Here is a 23,148-nt window from a genome sequence, read left to right as displayed (position 1 = left end):
CACTAAATAAAAAAAAAAAAATGGTGACAATGTTGAACGTATCTACTCAATCGAACTAGAAATAAAGGAGACAACAGATACAGTTAAGTTTGCCTCATGTCTCTTGACTTACATCTAGAAATTGACAATGAGGGTCGGTTGAAAACAAAGCTTCAAGACAAAAGAGATGGTTTAAGCTTCCCAACTGTGTCCATTTCTAAGTAGCAACATTCCAGCAGCGCCGGCATACGGAATATATATCTTCCAATTGATACTTATTCCCGGCATTGTATTTCCCATCCCGATTTGTTGCTGCTCAAAAGGAAGTTATTAAACAAAAATGTTCCAAATGGTGAAGTTGAAATCATCCCTTCGTAAATTTTACGGACGTCATCACAAGGTGGTTGACCGTTATGAAATAACCGTTTCACAGATAATATAGCATATGTCGTATCTACAATCCACTTCCTTTTTCGCCACGAATGTGACCTACTGAATTAGACTATTTACTGTATAACACGACGGCTGCCACATGTGTTGTAGGATCTGTGTACTCTTCCGGAGCACCTGATATCACCCACAGTTTTTGGGGTGGGGTTCGTGTTGCTTATTCTTTAGTTTTCTATGTTGTGTCTTGTGTACAATTATTTGTTTGTTTTTATTTTTATTTTTTAGCCAGTTTATTTTCGATCTATGAGTTTGACTGTCCTTCTGATATCTTTCGCCCCTTTTTCATCATTACATTGTAAGCCAGTTCTCCACTAGATTTTTTCAAGTATTACGTGTATTCGGGTCAAAAAAGCAATACCATCTTATATAATCCAGAAAAATTAAGACTTTAAACATAATATTGCGCTTATATTTACACTGACATGCATATGGTTGTTCGTCAAATTAATGTAATATGTACCTATCAAAGAACCCATTTTTTCCTTATACTATATAGCATATCTATTACGTATAGTAGGCATTTTTTATTTTATTTACCGGTAACAATAGCGATCTTATTCTTATTTGTAGTAATAAAACTAATAATAAAAATACTTTTTCGTCATTAACGACTTCGTCAGGACAATCGGATTCATGTGGTCGTTGGCAAAACCGTTAGGATAATGGCCGTTATTGTCAATTATAGTGGTTTATTCGAAAAATGTACCTCATTATAACTTTAAATTGGCATGTAAAACAAAAACAAATACAGATTTTCTGCTATAGACTGAAGCTTTATCAACACGAATATCGTGACTACGATGACATCAATTCAGGGGTCATTAGCTTAAAATGACGATTTGACCATTTTTATATGTTTGGCTCTTCAAACGATTTCAAAAGATGGAAACTGAATATAACATAACTGAGTTGTAATACATTATCTGAAAAAAATACCAAATTGAATATAACTGAGTAACTGGGATTTGTAATTTCTATAAACTTGAAGTTATATATGTCCACAATCACGATAACAAAAAACAAAGAACCACTGGCACCCTTAATGCGGGCACTTTCAAGGGTTTTTGGTAGAGAGAAAGCAAAAAACAGCAATATTAGAATTGACAATTCAACCAATACATAAAAATGTACTTTCCATTTGACATAAATATTAGAATGTTAACATAGTAATCTTATTCTTTTCATCTATACATCAAATGTTCATCTATACATCAAATGTTCTTCTATACATCAAATGTTCTTCTATACATCAAATGTTCTTGTTAAACGTTCATATACTTATACTTATAAATAGTCGACTTTAGATTCTTTTTGTACGTTTTCATGTGTTTCATTTCAAACCACAAAACAAATTTTTTGTTAACTATACTGGAATCTGATAACATTAAATAACATATCATTTTGGTATCCGGAAAGAAACATGATAGTAACTGTGATATAACGTATTCACATTTTAGCCTATCGTAAAGCCCCGTTTTCGTCATTCCCCCCATCGCTTAATGGCAAATATTAACAAAAATCGACGAGAAATGCATCTTGTTAGAAGTTTAACCAACATGTTATTAAATCACTTCAAATTGTACACTTCGAAAATAACAATGTTTCTGATATCTTTTCAGCAATCAAAAAAGATATTAAATTGTTTTGGAGTAATCGTTATACGAGTTATCTTTGAAATATTTTTTTTTTTTTTTTTATAACTTGCATACATCGTGTCTGCGTTTTTATGAATTTTGTTTAGTCAGTTTTTGCTAGTGGTGTTGCTTTCGTGGCGTTTTATTAGCTATACTCAGTTGTCTACCTTAAAATGTGAAATATTTCTTAAAAAATTAAAGATTGCTATTCTGTATACTTTATTTTCAAAACATTTGTTCACAAAAATATGCTTTTAAAATTATCGTACACTAGCATTTTTCTAGATTTAAAGCACACCCCCTGCATGACTTGAATCAATAAATATTTTAGTTGTTACAATTGTATCCATGTAATTAAATTACTGTGATTCATTTAATTTGTTGTTTTTCACAAAATAACTACTTTACGCTGGATTATAACAGATCTTGATATCACTTAGTCTAATTCAATCTGTTTAAGAAAGCATTATGATTATATGTTTTACTCTAATTGACAATTTTTCTTAAAACAAATACGTGTAATCTTATATAACGTAATTGCTATCTTTAACAGAGAAACAACTTGATTCCATTAATACTGCTCTGCGATTTGAAATTTATTATCAAATCCTACTTTTTTTGTAAAGTGATCTGTTATTATATAGCATTTAATTTCCAGCAATTTCACTTGAACAGGTTTTTTTCAAGTACGCGTAATATAAGCCTCTTCTAACTTCAGGTAACGACTCTCTCGGTCCTGTGTTGGGGACGAATTACTGGAACTTCGTGAATTTCTTACGTCTGAAGACTGAAATCGAATTCTGACATTAGGCACCATTTTAGATTTAGGCTTTTTGACACCATTTCTGTAATTCCTTCCTCCAACATTGTCATTAAGACAGATATCTGACTGTGTATTATCGATATTTGAGTGTCCTCTAGAACTCTGTGACCCGGTGTGACGCCATGTGGATAGCATGGCTGTACGAGTGTACATAGTGCTGTCTGTTCGACTTAAGGCATATTTGTACCAGCATTTTCGGATCTCTACATGAATCTGAAAATAAATTTATCAATTTTTTTTATTATATACCATATACTAATAAATTGTAAAAAAAATTGATTAAGCTTTTAACTGCTTATTGCATACCCCCTCAGTTTTTTCCATCTTCTTAAAGCCTTTTTTACTTAGTGAAAGCCACTATGAATACAAAAGTTTTGCAATATTTGTGATTTTCTGTTTTAAACTCAACCTTGTAAGTAAAATACAAAGCCGGGTATATTACATTAACATATTCTAGTTCTGAATATTCATTCAATTTGTCGCTGAACGTTAAGCAGTCATACACCATCATCACTATCAATCTCTTTCGTGACAGAGATCATTTAAACAGAATCAATAACCGTTTAAATATAAAGAGGTTTACTTATCTTCAAGTCCAGAATAAAACTATATATTTGTCTAACCAAAATAGTTACTTATCTACAAGTCAAGAATAGACTATATATTTGCCTTTACGACAGCATAATAAATCAAGTACCTCCTCATTCAGGAAGCAAAATACAATCGCCAACAGAAGACCCTGAAAAGAAAAATAATTATCTCCTTTCAGAAAGGACTAGTATGCAAGTATATGATATATGCAGGTGTATGGAAAAATTAATCTTTCGCATTATTTTAAGTCATTATGTATTACTCATGTTTTTTCCAAGCTTTTCGTACAAGGATTGGGTATGTTTCACATTTCTCGTGTGCAAAGTGGGTATGGTTCACGTTCATTTTGTACGCAGAGGGTACGTTCTTCATTTTATGAACAAATGTATGTTTCCAACGGGGAAGTTTTTTTTAAACATGTCTTTTTAAAATCGCTGTACTTACACTCTTTTTGTTTTCTATAATAAGTTATTTTAATTAGGTTTGTGTTGATTCGTCTTAAGTTTTCCATGAACTAGCTGATCTTATTAGAATGTTTGTTTTTTCGATTTTCGTTTTTTGCCATGGCTTCGTCAGTTTGTTTTCGACTCATAATTGTGACTATCCTATCTCTTTTTTTTTGACATACTAGAAATTAGAAAATAACATAAAGACAAGTACTATCGATTGATGCATTTTAAAAGAATAACATGACAACAAAACGCAATCATTTCATTAGTCAGTATTTAAGTCGAATCTATAAAAGTACCACTTTATAGATAATTAGAAAGGATGAATTTACGTCAAATAACTTTGTAAAGATTTATAGTTTTCTTTAAAGACTGAGATCTGCATTCGATGTACTTTTTATTCAATCTTAAAAAGATTACTTAATCAAGATTTAATCAAACAGTTTGACTTTCCTTGTCAGTATGATGTAACGTTGTAGTGGTTCTTAATGCATTTAAAATTTAACTCTATATCTATTGCTCTTTTCGAATATTCTGGCAATGAAGAAAAGTAAGGTATTTTGTCATTACAGCGATGACATTTTAAATCTATGACATTTAAAATAAGTATGTTTTGTATCTTTTTATGATAAATAAATCATGATATCTTAATTAAGTTAAACTGTTATTGCTAGTTGAGAATTATAACTAAACATACCTGAAAAGAATTATAAAACATCTCAGCATACATAACTACTACATCTCTTTCTTCGTTTAACTTTGGATTATACAGAAATGAAAATACAATATACAGGACTCCAAACAACGGTATCAGAACAACTATGAACTTTGACAGTTTCCTAGAAATAAAAGTTTACAAAACATCAAAACATGATATTAATTTATAACTTAATAATTTAAAAGCAAATACACTAAAGGAAAGATAACAAATATTCACGATTGTTTCACTATCGTTTTGTTGGAAGTTTCCCTTTCATTGTTTATCAATTGCAATAACAACTCATCCCCCCCCCCCAAAAAAATAAACTTAATCAAAATAAGTCAAAATACTAGAAACTATATCATAGTAAACCAAACAAGGGGACTAAATATCAACAGGGCATTAAAACTATTAGTTGAAGAAAAACAGACAACACGACCAAAATATATAAACATGCAAGCAACATTTCCTCTAACATGGTAAACATACAGCTACCGTAACACACACTCACATACCAATTTTGTAGATTGAATTTAAAACGAAGACATATGAGGATAAAACATATCATTATTCGTTTTAGCAAAATATTTGTATAGGGTTATTACGGTTACATTTGTTATAGTATAAGTACAATGGATATGAAGCTATATGGGACAAAATTTTCATTCAGTTTCTAGGAATGATAGTTTTTAAATTGTTAACAAGGAATAAAAGGCAGGATTCTTTTTTTTTCATTCTGATTAATAAATTTTTATTCCTCTTGAAAATCTATGCAACAATCACTTGTACTTGTCGAACATTTTATTTCTCTTCTATGAAAATCTTTCAAGTGTTAAAATAATTTGGAATATAATTAAGCTTCATGGACTTCAAAGTTTGATATTTGAAAAAGAAAAGTGTCGTTGTCCTTGTTTAAAGATTAACTTGTTGGTGAACTACGATTCTTTTGACCTGGTCATGTAAATTAAGTTACTGACTTTTTATGAGTGTATATACTAAAAAGAATCTTCTAAGATGTCTTTTGGCACTTTGATTTAATAAACCAATTTGATTATGTGATCAATTAGCAGAGATATTGCTGTTCATAAGTAAATGACATCATTCTACTCGAACAATCTAAACTAGTTGTGGAATTTAGAATATGCAAGACGACTACCGCAGCACAGCTTTCCCCAAAGACTTAATCAAATTACCGTTCCAGACATCACTTTATGGAGAAAAGCTAATTGAATTTTTGGTACATGATAGCAATTTTAATGTTTTATCTTTCATATAAGATATAGACACTTCAGAAAGAAAACATATTTAAATAAAGACCAGTATTAATGAAATTTGTGAATAATTATTCATCAAAAGGCACTATGTCAATTACCTAGAAGGGAAAGCGACAAGGGGACGTGTCTCATAAAGTTGTGACCACAATACAATTTAATATACTGTGCACTTATGTTAATTGTAATGTCATTTTCAGTCTACTATATTTGATGACTCTAACAAGGAGAAATCATAGCATGAAATTTTTTTCCAAATGGTTATTCGATAGGAACTTTGCAAAAACTGAAATTATTGTTGATCGGGATATGATGTACTTCTTTGGGCAAAATAATATAACATAAGAAAATAGAGGATGAGGTTTAAGCGCAACTAATACAGCTCTTCTTTGGAGACAAATTGACAAAACTAAACAATTGCAGGTCGCTGCAATGCTTCAACAATAAAAACCCATACTGTATATATAGTAAGCTATTACATGCCCCGAGATTATGACAAAATGTGAAAAATTCGTAAAAAAACTATTGGCCAGAACTATACTTATTTGGCATATAGTTTTGGTATCTTTTATTCGATTTGTTCTTCCAGCTGTTTTAAATTTAGCTTCACAATTTTACTTATGTAAACTAAACACGCGTATGGCTTTTAGAAATGAATACGTGCTCTTAGGGTCTATTTTATAATCTCTAAATTGTATGAGGAAATACAGTTGTATCATGCTCATGTCTGTTAGTATATCATCTTTATTGTAAATCAAACAAAGACCAATTTTGGTTATAGCAATACAGAAACAAAACATACAAAAGAAAAGCTCAGCAATAAAAATATACATGTTAATAGGTCATTTGTATTTCGCAGTATACAATAATAGTTTCATACCGCAGAGAAAGCCAAATAATATACAAACAAACATTTGTCGACTAGCTTCCTGCTTCTATACATTGCGTGCTGTCGAATATATTTTATCTATATTACACATTTGTTTCAAACTATACAAATCAAGACATATCAATTGGCATATATCTATAAAAATTGGTACTCAAATTGTTCGTAACTAACAAAGAAAAAACTAATTTTTAGAAACATGTGTCAATGGCAGGCAAAATACAAATGCGAAAAATACCAGTCGAGAGAATGTTAAATTTCGCGAGCCGTAAGGCGAGGGAAATTCATTCTGAAGACTGGTATTTTTCGCAAATACCCCTCCCTAACATGATATGTCTGCTTAATTGTACACCGAATGTTAACATTCAAAAACGCATTGATGATCGTGACGTTACAAGCGTCCAGTCGGATAGAGTATTTTTTGGTAAATACCACGACAGAGAGGGTAAAAAGGGCATATCCTCTTTGTATATACCCTGGCGGCGTTAAAAAATTAAAGATAATTTAATAACAGTAAATCGGTGAAAAATACACTGGCTATCAATCAATCAAAACCCAGTATTCTTACATAAGGTGTAATTAAACGAAAAAAGACAATCCGATTACGTGTGCTAAACCATTTGACGTAACTTTATCAAACAAAAATATGCAAAATGAATATATACGATGATATGCATAACATACATGTAAAAGTAGTAGACATTCATTCACTTATCAATTTACAAAATAATTGTTGGCGCCAAACATTTTACGCCTTCGAAGATAAATACTTCTCAGTAAACATCGTGTTATGAAAAATGATGCGAGCACTGTTTAATTTGCAGTCAAAGCATGCTTTCCTGTTAAAATCGTTTTCATATATGTAACAAAAAGTAAAATCACAAAAATACTGAACTCCGAGAAAAATTCAAAACGGAAAGTCCCTAATCAAATGGCAAAATCATCAAAGGATTAAACACATCAAACGAATGGACAACAACTTTCTTATTCCTGACTTGGTACAGGCATTTCCAAATGTAGAAACTGGTGGATTGAACCTGGTTTTATAGCGCTAAACCTCTCATTTTTATGACAGTCGAATCAAATTCTGTTATTCTTACAACGATGCGTGAACAAAACAGACATAATCGGTAAAATAGTCAAAATATGCACAGTCTATCTGCTGACTAAATTTAAATTCGATATGTTTAGTAGTACTGTCGACTAGCTTCCTGCTTCTAAACATTCAGTGATATCGAATATGTATTTTTAGAATTTAAATTACTAGTAAGTTGCCTCAAACAGTAATTTTTCTAACTTCCATAAATATTTCAACCCATGACCATCAAGCTTTTAACTAAATATGGAGTACTGCTTTAGATCAGTTCATAAGAGAAGTGTGACGGAAATGTGATTTTATGATTAACGTACGAACAGAAAAGATAAATGCAATATAGCCAATATAGCCTTTATATATATATATATATATAAGACCGTTTAACTTAGTTTTTCATTTGAATGGTTTAACACTCGTCATTTTTGTGGCTCCCTTTATTAATGTAGCATGCTGTTCGGTGTGAGCCAAGGCTCCGCGTTAAAGTCCGTACTTTCACTTACAATCATGGTTGACTTTTACAAATTGTGACTTGGAATGAAAGTTGTCTTATTGACACTCGTACCACATCTTCTTGTATCTATTTACTCCTATATTTGAACATAAAAACTTACCTAATCTTTCTACTGCCAGTTACCCGCTTATTTGTATGTACTCTTTTATACAGAACTCGTACTAAATCAACGAAGAAAATAAAGTTTATCTGTAAAAGATGTGCAAAGTGTAAATCAGTGAATACTCATTGAGTGTGTTTTCACCTTATTCTAAAAGCATAACATGACCGTCAACAAAAAAAGACACAAATTGTGTTGTAATTTACATTGTGATGTATTATTTCAAAACATGTTCAGCATGTAATGCAATAAGGTACTTAATGTAGAACAAATATAAATAATTCGATGGAGTCTATTAATAGGCAACAATAAAGGGAAAACATTGATGAGAAAAAAAAAGAAAAAAAAAGACAACAATTTTCCATTCAAATAGGAACATTTGTCTTGTGAACATGTATCATAAACTTTGTTGTGAAGATTTTCATTTGAAAACTGGACACTGATGTATACAGTGAAACTAATTGAGGTTGATATATTCCTTTGATGTATTTAGAAAAAAAAGAATTAATGAGGAAAAGGTCAGCCAGCAATGTTTTGTCAGATCTTTATGTATTGAAATAAAACGAAGGTTCGAAACAGTTTAAGAATAAACCTACAATAAATGTAACACTGTTAGGACAGTAAACTACGGATTATACTAATCTACAAAATATTTACTATCAAGCAAACCATTAATCGCTTTAAATATTTATTTGCATATACAAGTGTAATAAGTTTTATTTTTTTTATACATCTATGTATCCATATATTAAAAGGTGAAGTATAAATATAAGGAGCTCGAGATCTGGTATTATAACAACTTTTTTGGGTATTTTTAGCAGTAAAAAGTAATATCACAAAAATAACGAACTCCGAGGAAAATTCAAAACGGAAAGTCCCTAATAAAATGGCAAAATTTAAATGACAAAACACATCAAACAAATCGTCATATTCCTGACTAGGTACATGCATTTTCAAATGTAGAAAAATGGTGGATTGAAACGGGTTTTATAGCGCTAAACCTCTTACTTGTATGACAGTCAAAATAGAAATATTTACTTTTCTGTACAATATAATAAAGAGTTTAGTATTACCCCATTGATAAGAAGAACAGGCCCAGTGATGATCCACTGATAATCTGTATTACCAGTCCAATTCCAGCAACTTAAACATAAAAAATATATATAGTCAAAATTATGTAGAAATGCATATTACTTATCAAAGGAGAAGGTTCAGTGAGACCCTTTTTGGCCTCAAAATATAGCAGTTTTACAAAATTGTGAAAATGTTATCTTTTAGCTATTTATTGGAAAGTAGAATGCTTCTGATACTTAACAAGAGGCTCTCAAGAGCCTGAATCGCTCACCTTAATTCTTTTGGTTAAATCTCTCATCAATGATTATTTTGGCTTTTCAATTTATTTAAATGTTTTTTGGATCGTCCTATTTTCTTCAAAAGCCAAAAAAAATAATCATTTTCTCCTATGTTCTATTTTAGCCATAGGAGCTATGTTTCTTGACATACAAGGAAATAAAATATAAAATTTATACTAGATACTCTGAAACTCATTTAGCCTAAGTTTGGCTGAAATTGATACAGCAGTTTCAAAGGAGAAGATTTTTTAAAGTAAGTCAACATGATGAACAAATTGTGAAAAAAGTCTTTAAAGGGCAATAACTCCTTAAGGGGTCAATTGACAATTTTGGTCACATTGACTTAATTGAAGATCTTACTTTGCTGAACATTATTGCTGTTTACAGTTTATTTCTATCTATAATTATATTCAAGATAATAAACAAAAACAGCAAAATTTCCTTAAAATTATCAATTCAGGGGCAGCAACCCAACAACAGGTTGTCTGATTCATCTGAAAATTTCAGGGCAGATAGAAATTGACCTGATAAACAATATTACCCAACGTCAGATTTGCTCTAAATGCTTTGGTTTTTGAGTTATAAGCCAAAAACTGCATTTGACCCCTATGTTCTATTTTTAGCAATGGCGACCATGTTTGTTGATAGATCATAACTTCGGATAAAATTTACAAACTAGATACCCTAAGGAACATTCAGTTAAAGTTTGGAAGTATTTGGCCCAGTAGTTTCAGAGGAGAAGATTTTTCTAAAAGATTACTAAGATTTACGAAAAATGGTTAAAAATTGACTATAAAGGGCAATAACTCCTAAAGGGGTCAACTGACCATTTCCGTCATGTTGACTTATTTGTAAATCTTACTTTGCTGAACATTATTCCTGTTTACAGTTTATCTCTATCTATAATAATATTCAAGATAATAACCAAAAACAGCAAAATTTCCTTAAAATTACCAATTCAGGGGCAGCAACCCAACAACGGGTTGTCTGATTGATCTGAAAATTTCAGGGCAGATAGATCTTGACCTGATAAACAATATTACCCCATGTCAGATTTGCTCTAAATGTTTTGGTTTTTGAGTTATAAGCCAAAAACTGCATTTGACCCCTATGTTCTATTTTTAGCAATGGCGACCATGTTTGTTGATAGATCAAAACTTCGGATACAATTTATAAATTAGATACCCTAAGGAACATTCAGTTAAATTTTGAAAGTATTTGGCCCAGTAGTTTCAGAGGAGAAGATCCTTGAAATAGTTTACGACGACAGACGACAGACGACAGACGACGGACGACGACGGACGCCAAGTGATGCATAAGCTCACTTGTCCCTTCGGGACAGGTGAGCTAAAAAATGGGCTGTTTTTGAAAATACAATGCACATATACCGGGTACTAGCATCATTAAGTCATATTAAATTACTGCAATTTTCACAATTTTAGCATTTTAGTTAAATTTTAGACGGTTTCCATCTTAAATGAAAGTGGCCGCATTTTAATTTGGCATATTTAATAGATTTTTCATATTTAAGCTTGAATTCTTGAATGCGTTTTTAATGACTAAACCAGTTAAAATTTTTCACCTAAATTAATCGAATCAATTGAAATAGACACTAAAGTGTTTAAAAAGTGTTAAACATCTTTCGTTAGGTGAACCTGAAATTTGAGGCCAAAATCGGTCCTTATCGGACCTACTACTTTGTATGAAATTAAATGAACTCTTTGCATTGATCATGTTGAAATATATTATACATAACACATTAGATACTTGGAATAATTCCATTAAAGACCCTTTCATTTATATTAAAAAGTTAAAAAATCGCTTTGTGTGTTTAAATACACCTTTGATGTCTTCCGTCTCTCTTTTAAAAGATTTGTGTTTAATAAAACTTTTGCGGATTCAAAGTAATACATAACTTACTATACGTCTTCAAGTTCTATTCTTACAATAATCCATGGTATAACAAATAACAGTGGGGTAACTGTAAAATATGAATAGTATTGTCATTTATTAAAAAGTGGTGCATTAAAGCGACAATACATTACAGATGTTCAGATCTCGAACAAGGTGTAGGAAGATGAAAATAAAAGACTAGTAACACACACACATTGAGGATTGGATGAACTCCAAAAGAGTAAGACCTGATGCTTCAAGAGAATACGTGTCTCCTGCTACGCATGTATCACCCGTCATATGAGTTCATACTCAATCATAATATCTCAGTCGGGAATAGGACACAATCGGTAAAATTACAGATCAGACGACTATTCTGGTATCCTTAGATCCCAGAGGTCGAAATCATATCGCTAGTTAAATGAAACACCCACAAATAGTATCGGTTAACAAATTCGTAATGGTGACCTTAAAACTATTTACTAGTGTGTAATGTCGATTTCAGTCGTTTTTTGTGATTGAAGTTATAGGTTTAGATAATTACAAATTTAAAGAAAGCATATCTGATTGACTCAGCTGGTTCAATCTATCTCATCCTAAAAATTCTGACGTCTATCTTTAGCTGTACAATAAATCGTGGTTAAGGTTGTTTGGACGAACATTTTGACTACCGGGCTTGCATTAATAAAATATTTTGGTATCCAGTATAAAGATGAGAAATTTTAACGTTCTATTATAGGAACTAAGTAAGAATTTGTTATTTTTCAACAATGTAAGGGTATATGCGGGACTCCCAGCTTTGCAGTTAATTCCTTGTTCATTGATTCATTCCAAATAATGCTATGTAAATATAAAAAACAATATTGCAGGACGATTTTTCTGCTGAAACAACAACATAATTATCGTGAAGACAGGATTAATCATCAACAACCACTTGAAAAGTAAAGAAACCAGTGAGCTCAATGTACATCGTAGATATCAAATACGCTTCTGAATGAATGGAAAAACAACTTTAATCCGTTGTTCAGATAAAGTGTCAGAGCTGGTTTATTTGGTTTTACCATGAGTGGTAAACTACTGGTGCCTTTGTTTATCTAGCTAGCGCTCTACCCATTATAAGATTGTAAATTATTGCATCCATCAGAAACCTGAGTTTCTTGTTCTAGTTGATGGGAAGATATATTCGATATTTAGGTCATTTGGCCAACAACTCTTCAAGTTGTCCATTTTTACGATGCAATGACTTCCAGTTATAACATGACCAGCGGAACTTTACTTTATGATAATTTTTTAATACTCGATTTGAGAACAAGTCAACATAGGAATATCAGCATTTGATTTAGATTTAGAAAATAGTTTATTTATATTGAAGACTAGAACAAATATTGGTCAATTTTATCCTAAACTATTATGTAATGGGTAACATATTCTTAAGGTTGTATAGTAGTATTTTTAAACAAAAAAGTACATTAACATCAAGTACAGATTTTTATTGCAATAGACGAATTGCATTAATAGATTTCCCTTCAGTGATACCCGAAGACACCCAATATTTGAAAATCCAAAACCTACATTGTAGTATAAGCAGTCAGTCGTACCCTTAGAAAAGAGAAGTGTAGTAAATATGTGAAAGTAGCTTTAAAATAGGTTTAATTCCTTAAAAACAGTGTTAGATCTTATATAATCATAATAAAAATATATAAATAGGTTAATATAAAGCAATTCCATTAGATATTCAAATGGCAAACGTACTTTCCTATAAATGTAAATAATGCCTATTTACACTTTAGGAAAATTGTATTCTCAAATCTGCATACTTTAACCAAACACCCAATATTGAATAGTTATGTACGAAAGTCTGCTGTGCGAACTGATTTTCTTTCAAAAACATTTGAGTTATGTTTTTATTAAAAGGTTGTAAGCAAAATCATAGACTTTAGTTGTCCCGGAGTTTCGTGATTCTCCTTTTCTACTCCAGAAACCTCTGAAATACTCGACAAATTATAACTTAATTTCTGTTAAACACTCTACAGATACCTTTTATTTTCCGATTTAATTGCGTTTTGGTTACATGGAAGGCTAAATGAATAAATTTTGTTTTTACGTGTGGTGGGCGATCATTAACCTATATCGTTTTATTCTGATTTGCAGGATTATATAATGTTCCATATTGACTCTATCTAAACTATTTTTATGTTATAGATAAGCGATCATTCTTTATTCAGATGAAAGTAATTCGAAATTCCATATTTTAAACAGTTTTTAGGAATAAGTACCAGGACTAAACAATATATATTCACAAGTCCTAATTTTCAAATGAATATTCAAAGCTAGAAATTTGTTCAGCTTGTTATATAATCGTTGTCTAATTCCACTAGCTGTCACGATTTTGGATGCATAAAACACAAGAATGTGTCCTCAGTACACGAATGCCCCACTCGCACTTTCATTTTCTATGTTCAGTGGACCGTGACATTGGGATAAAAACTCTAATTTGGCATTAAAATTAGAAAGATGATATCATAGGGAACATGTGTACTAAGTATGAAGTTGATTGGACTTCAACTTCATCAAAAACTACCTTGACCAAAAACTTAAACCTGAAGCGGGACAGACGGACGAACGGACGGACAGACGAACGGACGTACAGCACTAGTTCTCCGTTAAAGCGCCCAACGTCGGAGTAAAAAATGATAAAATATAAATTGCAGCAAAACTTGTTTATAAAGAACATAGAACATCTTCATAGTGTATTCTATCCACCCTATAAATTTTAGCATGTAATGTGCTACCGTTAATTTGTAATGATCGAGACAGTTTAGATGAAAAAAACAATAAAAAAAACATTTAACGTCATTTTATTTCCTTTGACGTCGTGATTTTCAATGCCAAAATGCTAAAAAAAAATTATTGATTCACGTAAACTTTTATTTCTTTTTTCTTGTTAGCTGAAATTTAAGTATGATATTCAGTCATGTCTGCATTATTATTATTATATATATAAGGTTTTTTTTTATCTCCTTAACACAAATTAAGGTGATAAATCTTCAAAAAGTTTTTCTGTGCGAACTTGTACGATAAACAATCGACTCAGCATATCAGTCTTGTACAAAGCAAGATAAATAATAAAATCGTATAAACATGCTTTAACACATGACAAGAGTAAAATCTCTTTGTTCTTACTGTGCTATAATCTAGATAATGCACAGCAAAGGTGTGCATTAACTACCTCAGATATACCGCACAGTTCAAATCTATTTTTACCTTTAGGGGCGGTTCCCGGATTTTGAAAGGGGCGTTATTCTATCAAATTAAAAAAAACAAGAATGTGTCCATAGTACACGAATGCCCCACTCCCACTATCATTTTCTATGTTCAGTGGACCGTGAAATTGGGTCAAAACTTTAATTTGGAATTAAAATTAGAAAGATCATATCATAGGGAACATGTGTGCTAAGTTTCAAGTTGATGTAACTTTAACTTCATCAAAAACTACCTTGACCAAAAACTTTAACCTGAACTTCGCACTATCATATTCTATATTCAGTGGACCATGAAATTGGGGTCAAAACTATAATTTGGCAGTAAAATTAGAAAGATAATATCATGGGGAACATGTGTACTAAGTTTCAAGTTGATTGGACTTCAACTTCTTCAAAAACTACCTTGACCAAAAACTTTAACCTGAAGCGGACGGACGAACGGACGCACAGACAGACAGACGAACGGACGGACGGAAGAACGGAGGCACAGACCAGAAAACATAATGCCCCTCTACTATCGTAGATGGGGCATAAATATCACCGAGTGTAGCGAGACTAAAGACAATATTGACGATTTTAAGCTAAAACACCGTACTTTGTCCAATCCAAGGGTAAACGACCCGTTCGCCCCCACCCCCGAATCCGCTATCTGAACGACTTTTTGAATAATTATTCCTATAAAAAGACTAGATTTGGATCGGATTTAATGAGGACCATATTAAAGTTTGTTTTAAAACTGGGTGATTAGCTGGAGATCAATCAGACTTCATTTAGATGGACGTGTCTTAAAAAGTAATACAGTAGATTAAAAGAAATGGGGGGGGGGGGGGGGGGGGGGGGATTGCGGGGAGTAAAAGGTTTTGAAAGAGAAACATATTTTCTTTTTATTTAACCTTTTAAATTTAGGTATTACAACATCTTCCTCGCTTCTTTTAAGCATATCATTGAGGGAAAGATATTCAAAAGCCAATTAATCTTATTTAAACTCAACAACCTTTGCAGTTATGTTTTTTTTTTCATACACCGATTTGAAAGTACACAATTTATCAAAGTCTTAATCGTCACCAATTAAATAAAAATTGGGAATAAATTAACGGAAACGGCTTAAAAACATATACCATTAAATCGCTATTTTAGAATGAGTCTAAATATAAAAAAAGATTAATTTAAAACTTACCAAAGTCGTATTTCCCCCTTTCTTTACCCTACAAGAAACTTTCCTAGGTCCCGTGGATTGGAGAATAACGTCCACATTTCTAAAACGTTCACGTAAATTGATTGCGTCATGTGTTAAAACAGTTATTGGCCAATCAAATCGGTATATGTAATTTAATCTGCACAGCACGAGATGACCCAATAACCCGAACTCCTACGTCGTTCGGGTTATTGGGTCATCTCGTGCTGTGCAGATTAAATGACATATACCGACTTGCTTGGTCAATAACTATAACTTCAACACGAATACGCATATAATTTGCCACTGAATCCTCCTCCTTTTCGTCATCATCCTATTTACCATTCTGTGTTACCATGAATTAAAATTGATGTGGTCATATTGATATCGAAAACATATATATAAATCAACTGTTTTAATTTCAAAATGCACAAGTATGGCGTATAACGCATGAATTTCTTGCTTTGAACTGTTTTTAAGAATGTCTTCGAAGCCGAAGCACAACCCTTGTATGATATTGTATCTTTGATATAGGTTACTTCCTTTGATATTCCTTAATACCATTTTGTTCTATGTATTGTAAATTTGAAAAAAATAGGAGAGACAAGAAGTGTCTATTAATTCTACTAATAAAGATAGTCGGCAAGATAAATTCGTGACACAGTGTTTAGTGACCTAATACGATATATACAGGGTCAGTAAATTCCATATGAGGTTCTATTTTCGCTCAAATCCCTTATGGAATTTACTGACCCCGTATTTATTGTATTAGGTCACTAACACACTGTGTAACTGATAATATCTGACTAGAATTTAAACGAATCACTTATTTGAAAAGGTTTACACTTTGTATATTAATACAATTTTAGAGGAGATATGCTTTTTTGATTGATGTTTTCTGAACGTACAGTGACAAATATTTCATCCAGATTTATGACCGGGAGAAGAATATTCAAAAAATAAATAAGATGTTACATGCGTTGTCGTTGATAAAGAATTTAAAAAGGTTCAATAAAAATATATAAAAAAAACAATGATGAGAGAGACACGACAAAAAAATTATCCAGCAAAATATAAAATATTAAATCATTATTCATATATATTTTATTCATCCTCTTTGGTGGTTAGTTGTAGCCTATTAATCTCGCAACTTTGATTTGTAGACAACCAGTGACGACCACAGTTTCTTTTTGTAGATCCTCTTATACTAATAGAACTGTGCATTGTATTCCGTTTGTATATCATATACTTTTTTTTTTAGTTATTTGAAATAATTCAAGATATAGGAGGTGGTTTATAGATTAAAAAATAATTTTGAAACTTAAGAATATGGTGAATTGAAAATAACAGAAATAAATGATTTAAAGATTAATGAAACTTTACGTTTTCTGCATATTAAATTCATTATTGACAATATTCTAGTAGATCATTTCGAAAGAAACGTTGATCTTTCAAATTGGTTGTAAACGCTACTGGTCAAATGAAATAAGCGATGCAAATTTTATACATTCATATAAGCATCATTGTTTTTCGCCAAAATCACGATCTTGCATGAGTTAACTTTCATTTCGTTTCCTATTGTAGACAAATTTAACCTTACATCCTTCACGTGCATTGCGTCAGCAATTATTTAATTTTATTCACCTGGAAAAAAAAATAGTTCGTGACAGATGTCAGACCACGATAATCCGATAAGCAACAAAAAGATCTGCAATAGTGGCCGAAAAAAAAAAACAAGTTATAAATTCCATGCGTCCGAAGCGAGCACTATTTTTGATTTATCTTCATCATTTACGCCCAGCGACAAGTATTTGAAATCCAAAGATATGAAAGAATAGAAAGAGTTGATGAGCTATATGACGAAAATGACACACAAAAAATATTCAAATCAGTCGAATGTAACATTGATTGATAGAGTATAAAACCATAGGTATCTTTCTAATTCCAAAATATATAAATTGACCATTGATTGGAATTGTAAGGATTTACAGAACCAAAACATTGTCATAATTCGTACGTCTTAAATTTTCATACTGATGCTCGAGAACGGGAGACATTGTCTTCAATATTTTAGGGTATAACATTTTTTTAGTACCAACACATATTAAATATATTTCATAATAGTCACCAAATTGATTGATAAGCAATGTTTCTTTCTATATTTTGTTGGACAGATGAGTAATCAATGATAAAATCGTTTTGGTGATCAAATTTTTATTTTATCCGATTTCAGATTTCTCTTAATGTCGGTTAGCTACCGGTACTGTCACTGTGTTCAGCTCCTCATTACCAGTACCTCGAATCACAAGGAAAATATGATAAAATATACCTCATATCATCTTTACTTTTGTTTATGATCCCAGCTATCCAACTTATTTCGAAGAATTTGAAATACTTTTTTTTTCTCCAAGTTTTATACTTTAAGTTATTTCAAACGTGGTATCATTTATGCAGTACAGTGGCAGAATAAAAAAGAGGGGCTATACGGAGAAGTGTCGTCATACTTATGTTGTTGATACAGACAAGACAATATATCTTGTCAAAATTTTATATACGGAATTTTTGAAATGCAGGAACTGAACCCAAGAATTTTACAGAGAAGGGCATATATTTCTAACTGAATAGAGAAAAATGGCCAAAAGAAATACAGAATGCAGAAATGTAGATCTCCTCCCCTAATACAGACCGTAATATATATATAGCATTGTGACGGATAGTTTTGTTTAATCTATATCTTACTCCTTTTAATTCCGAAAAGAATGTTGTACAAGGTGTTGTTAATTAATGTAACGGAATTTATATCGGGCCCTTTCTATCGACGTCATAATTTTGATGAAAGCTAAAAGCTTCTCTGCTTGTGCAACACGAAAAAAGAAAGAGCAATTTTTATGGCTTCTTGCAATTGCATACTTGTTAAATCGTATTGAATTCGGTATCAAATTTATATTAATCATAAAGCTTCATATCTTGAATATTGAAAACAGGTATAACTTATTTACATGCATTACGGAGGCCCCTCATGGGGGGGGGGGGGGGGGGGGTTCCTAGTAATCACATAATCACCATTTTTTTGCCAATATAATCACATAATCATTAAATATTTGCTTATCTTTAGTAATCAAATAATCATAAACTAAAAATACAGTCCTAGGTAATCAAATAATCATGAAATATTTGGCTTAATAATCAAATAATCATTAAAAAAACGGCCAAGTAATCACATAATCAAAAACCCCATGAGGGCCCTCATTACGATTGATATAAAAACATCCGGTTCGTTTTGTTTTTTTTCTTTATCTAGATTTGAGAAAGAAGCAACTTTGTTACACTCAAACAATTATGGACCAAACAATTGATTTATAAAAATGTTACATGTTGTCTTCTTATGTCGTCTGAATTACAATATATTTTTGATCTGTAAGTGATTATCCGCCATCCATTATAACTATCTAATATGTTTATTTGGCACGCCATACTCGATAAAAGTGCGGACGTGATAGAAAGCACTCTTTACCAAAATGTCAACGGAGATTACATTCCACGGAGGTTACATTTCGACGATTTCGTCATTTATGAACCATAATATGTATATCTAAAGATCGGAGTTAAACTAAAATTTAATGTTGACATCCATATCGATCTGTTGAATGTAAAATTTGTTTTCATAATTGATGTTTTTTTAAGAATTGGCCATTCCACGGAGATTACACGCTTAACAAATCTCTGCAGTTTTCAACTTTGCTTCGTTTTTCAGACTGATGTAACTTGGAATAAATGACCATTGTTATAAACAACATTATTTATGGTAACCTTATGATCAAATTTAACTCATATTACACTCTATACTATACTAAATATTTTGTCCTGCTTGGTCTTTTATCCATCAATGGGAATTTCAGCTTTTCGAAGAAAACATTATGGACGGCCGGTACGATCACGATCGTTGTGCATATGTACTAAACTTTATAAAAATTAAAAATATAGATAATAAAGAATTCTAAAATTCTCAGATATAAGTATAACAAGCTACGGGTATATAACTGGAAGTCGTTGGGTTTGCTTTCTTACGGAGGGACAAAATAACGTCATAAAATGGGCGCTTTAACGTAGAACCAGTGTTAGACGGACGAACGGACGCACAGACCAGAAAACATAATGCCCCTCTACTATCGTAGGTGGGGCATAAAAAAGAAAAGGTGAAATCATAATTCAATGGGTAATAATTTTCCTATTAAAACAATACAAATTCTTGGTTGGACAGTGCAGTTTCTGTTCCATTTTTTTCACTTTTATTAAAAATGAAATCCAGTGATAAGATGGTTAACATTTTTGTTTATTTGTCGTTATAAAGATGATGTTGTCATACTGAGGGTTGGTAAAAAATCTTAACCATGATGTAAGCTTCTTATTGTGAACTTTCCATATCTATGTAGCAACATTTCTTGGTAGAGGGTTGTTGCTCAGAATAATGTTATTCATCATAGAGTTCCAAGTGGTAAAATTGAAATAATTCCTTCGATATATTTTACGGGCGCCATAACGGGTTGGTTGACCGTACTGGGTTAGCTGTTTTACATCTTTACATTTTACATATTGAAGACTAGAACAAATATTGGTCAATTTTATCCTAAACTATTATGTATTGGGTTTCCGACAAAACGTAGGGTGTATCATATTCATTAAACATATTCTTAAGGTTGTATAGTAGTATTTTTCTATACATGATGTAAGCTTCTTATTGTGAACTTTCCATATCTATGTAGCAACATTTCTTGGTAGAGGGTTGTTGCTCAGAATAATGTTATTCATCATAAAGTTCCAAGTGGTAAAATTGAAATAATTCCTTCGATATATTTTACGGGCGCCATAACGGGTTGGTTGACCGTACTGGGTTAGCTGTTTTACATCTGAAGACGGATATGTTTCAATTGTCTTACTACAATCCTGTCCTTTTCCCCCGAACGTGACCTACTTATTTAGATTTATCACCAGTTCCTGCTTACAAAAGCAACACGACTGGTGTCACATGAGATCTACCCCGTTTTCTTTATACATGTAGGGGGTCGTATAGTTGCGTCTTTAGTTTTCTATGTTGTGCTTTTGGTCTTTTTCTTTTTTTATCATGGCGTTGTCAGTTTATTTTCGACTTTGAGTTTGAACATGTTGAATGTCCCATTTGGTTTCTTTCAAAATGAAAGTAAATACTCTGTAATTATTTTTTTTAAATCTATTCAAAGGTCTCTTCAAAGTTGTGTATACATTTGTAGTACTGATTATAATTTTTCTTTAATTTCTATACAAAAAATATGATGAAAATCGTTAAAGTTTAATTAATAACAGCATCTGTTTTTACAACATGAAGCTCCTCTTTATACGTATTTTGTGTATATCAATATAATAATGAAACTCATCATAGATACCAGGACTAAATTTAGTATATACGCCAGACGCGCGTTTCGTCTACAAAAGACTCATCAGTGACGCTCGATTCAAAAAAAGTTAAAAAGGCCAAATAAAGTACGAAGTTGAAGAGCATTGAGAACCAAAATTCCTAAAGGTTTTGCCAAATACAGCTAATGTAATCTATGCCTGAGGTAGAAAAGCCTTAGTATTTCAAAAAATTCAAAAATTTGTAAACAGTAAATTTATAAATATAATTATATCAATGACAATTCATGTCAGCACAAAAAGTGCTGACTACTAATGGTCATTCGAAATTTGTTTCTGATGGCAATCTCCTCTACCGGCACGACCCAATTGATTCCTTTTAGAGGTATAGTCTTTGGGCTATATTTATTGCTAAATTGTATTTTCCATACCTTTTCATTGTGTACGATTTATTAAGAAATAAACATACAATATAAATAAATTATTAAAATTCCATAATTTTCAGGTAAATATAGTATGATGATTTTTTTTAATTATTTCCCTACCTCCAGTAACCTTTTTCAAAAGTCCCTAAAGTATTTTTGTAAAATCCACACTAAGAAAATAGTATGAATTCAAGGCATTTAAATAATTGTATATGAATACCCTTTATTAATAAGAAATTTATCATTTTATTTATTTCACTACATTTATATTCTTGGCTTTCAAATATTTGGCTTTGAATGTTCCAGTTAAAGGTAGATCCAGAACATCGCTTCGGTCGCATAACATTTATTTATTTTTTATGATTATCAAACTTTTAGAAAAATGTAATGCAGTGTTTTGTAGATTTGTTCGTTTTCAAAATTTCCTCGTTCTTCGTTGGTTTGCCGTTGCGGTGTTGTTTTTTTTTTTTTTTATCTTTTAGATATTAGTTTTGAATTTCCCCTTTTTTTCTTTGGGTATGAATGTATTCTTGAATATGGAAGAATTGCCTGACATCTACTATATTGATATGTGGATGGTTGATAATTTTGTTCCAAACCAAATTTGCGTACAACGGGAAAAGTCATACTCGTTGAACGTACCAATTTTAAAAACAAAAACTCATTGATTTTAAATACGCTTTGACATTTGTTTTAGGAAGCAAATCACGCCGGACATGTATAACACGAACGGAAGTACATTGTACTGAAAGGAGTAACAGAAATTTAAAAACCATTTAAATACATCCTTTAATGTTCTTGGTAATCGTTAAAATGCAGAACATCGCTTAATAATCTCGTAGTTTGCAGTTAAAATCTGTTTTGGCAACATGATATAGGATTTTCATTAAACTATTTCCTTCCAAAACCAACTGCTTTTCGTTTATACAAAAGTAATTGAGGTACTGAAATACTGTTTTCACTCCTGAATTAATTTATATTTGGTGAATATATAAAAAAACGTTAAAATGTACATTCGTAAGGAAATCATACGGGCATGTGTACTCGTGTGTAAGAAAATCATGCCGCCAGTTATTTTTTTCATGTTTTTTAAAACCTATAGTTCTTAAATTTCGTGTTTGAAATATGTTTCCTTTAGATAAACTAGTTATGATGGTATATTG

General features: G+C 31.5%; 1 protein-coding gene across 1 annotated transcript in view; it reads right to left on the bottom strand.

Annotated features, from left to right (window-relative positions):
* Window positions 1–2,265: 2,265 nt before the first annotated feature.
* LOC139511682 (secretin receptor-like) overlaps window positions 2,266–23,148 on the bottom strand; it is a 79,743-nt gene continuing 58,860 nt past the window's right edge. The window contains exons 8-13 of the mRNA XM_071298699.1: window positions 11,763–11,823; window positions 9,564–9,633; window positions 8,491–8,579; window positions 4,624–4,765; window positions 3,584–3,625; window positions 2,266–3,099 (exon numbers count right to left, since the gene is read on the bottom strand). Of these exons, the coding sequence (XP_071154800.1) occupies window positions 2,746–3,099; window positions 3,584–3,625; window positions 4,624–4,765; window positions 8,491–8,579; window positions 9,564–9,633; window positions 11,763–11,823 (758 nt within the window). The 3' untranslated portion in view covers window positions 2,266–2,745. The remainder of the gene's footprint in view (window positions 3,100–3,583; window positions 3,626–4,623; window positions 4,766–8,490; window positions 8,580–9,563; window positions 9,634–11,762; window positions 11,824–23,148) is intronic.

The sequence above is a fragment of the Mytilus edulis genome, chromosome 2 (assembly GCF_963676685.1).
Source record: "Mytilus edulis chromosome 2, xbMytEdul2.2, whole genome shotgun sequence".
NCBI lineage: Eukaryota > Metazoa > Mollusca > Bivalvia > Mytilida > Mytilidae > Mytilus > Mytilus edulis.
The sequence above is the reverse complement of the archived record's forward strand: the minus strand, read 5'-3'. Positions and strand labels throughout refer to the sequence as shown.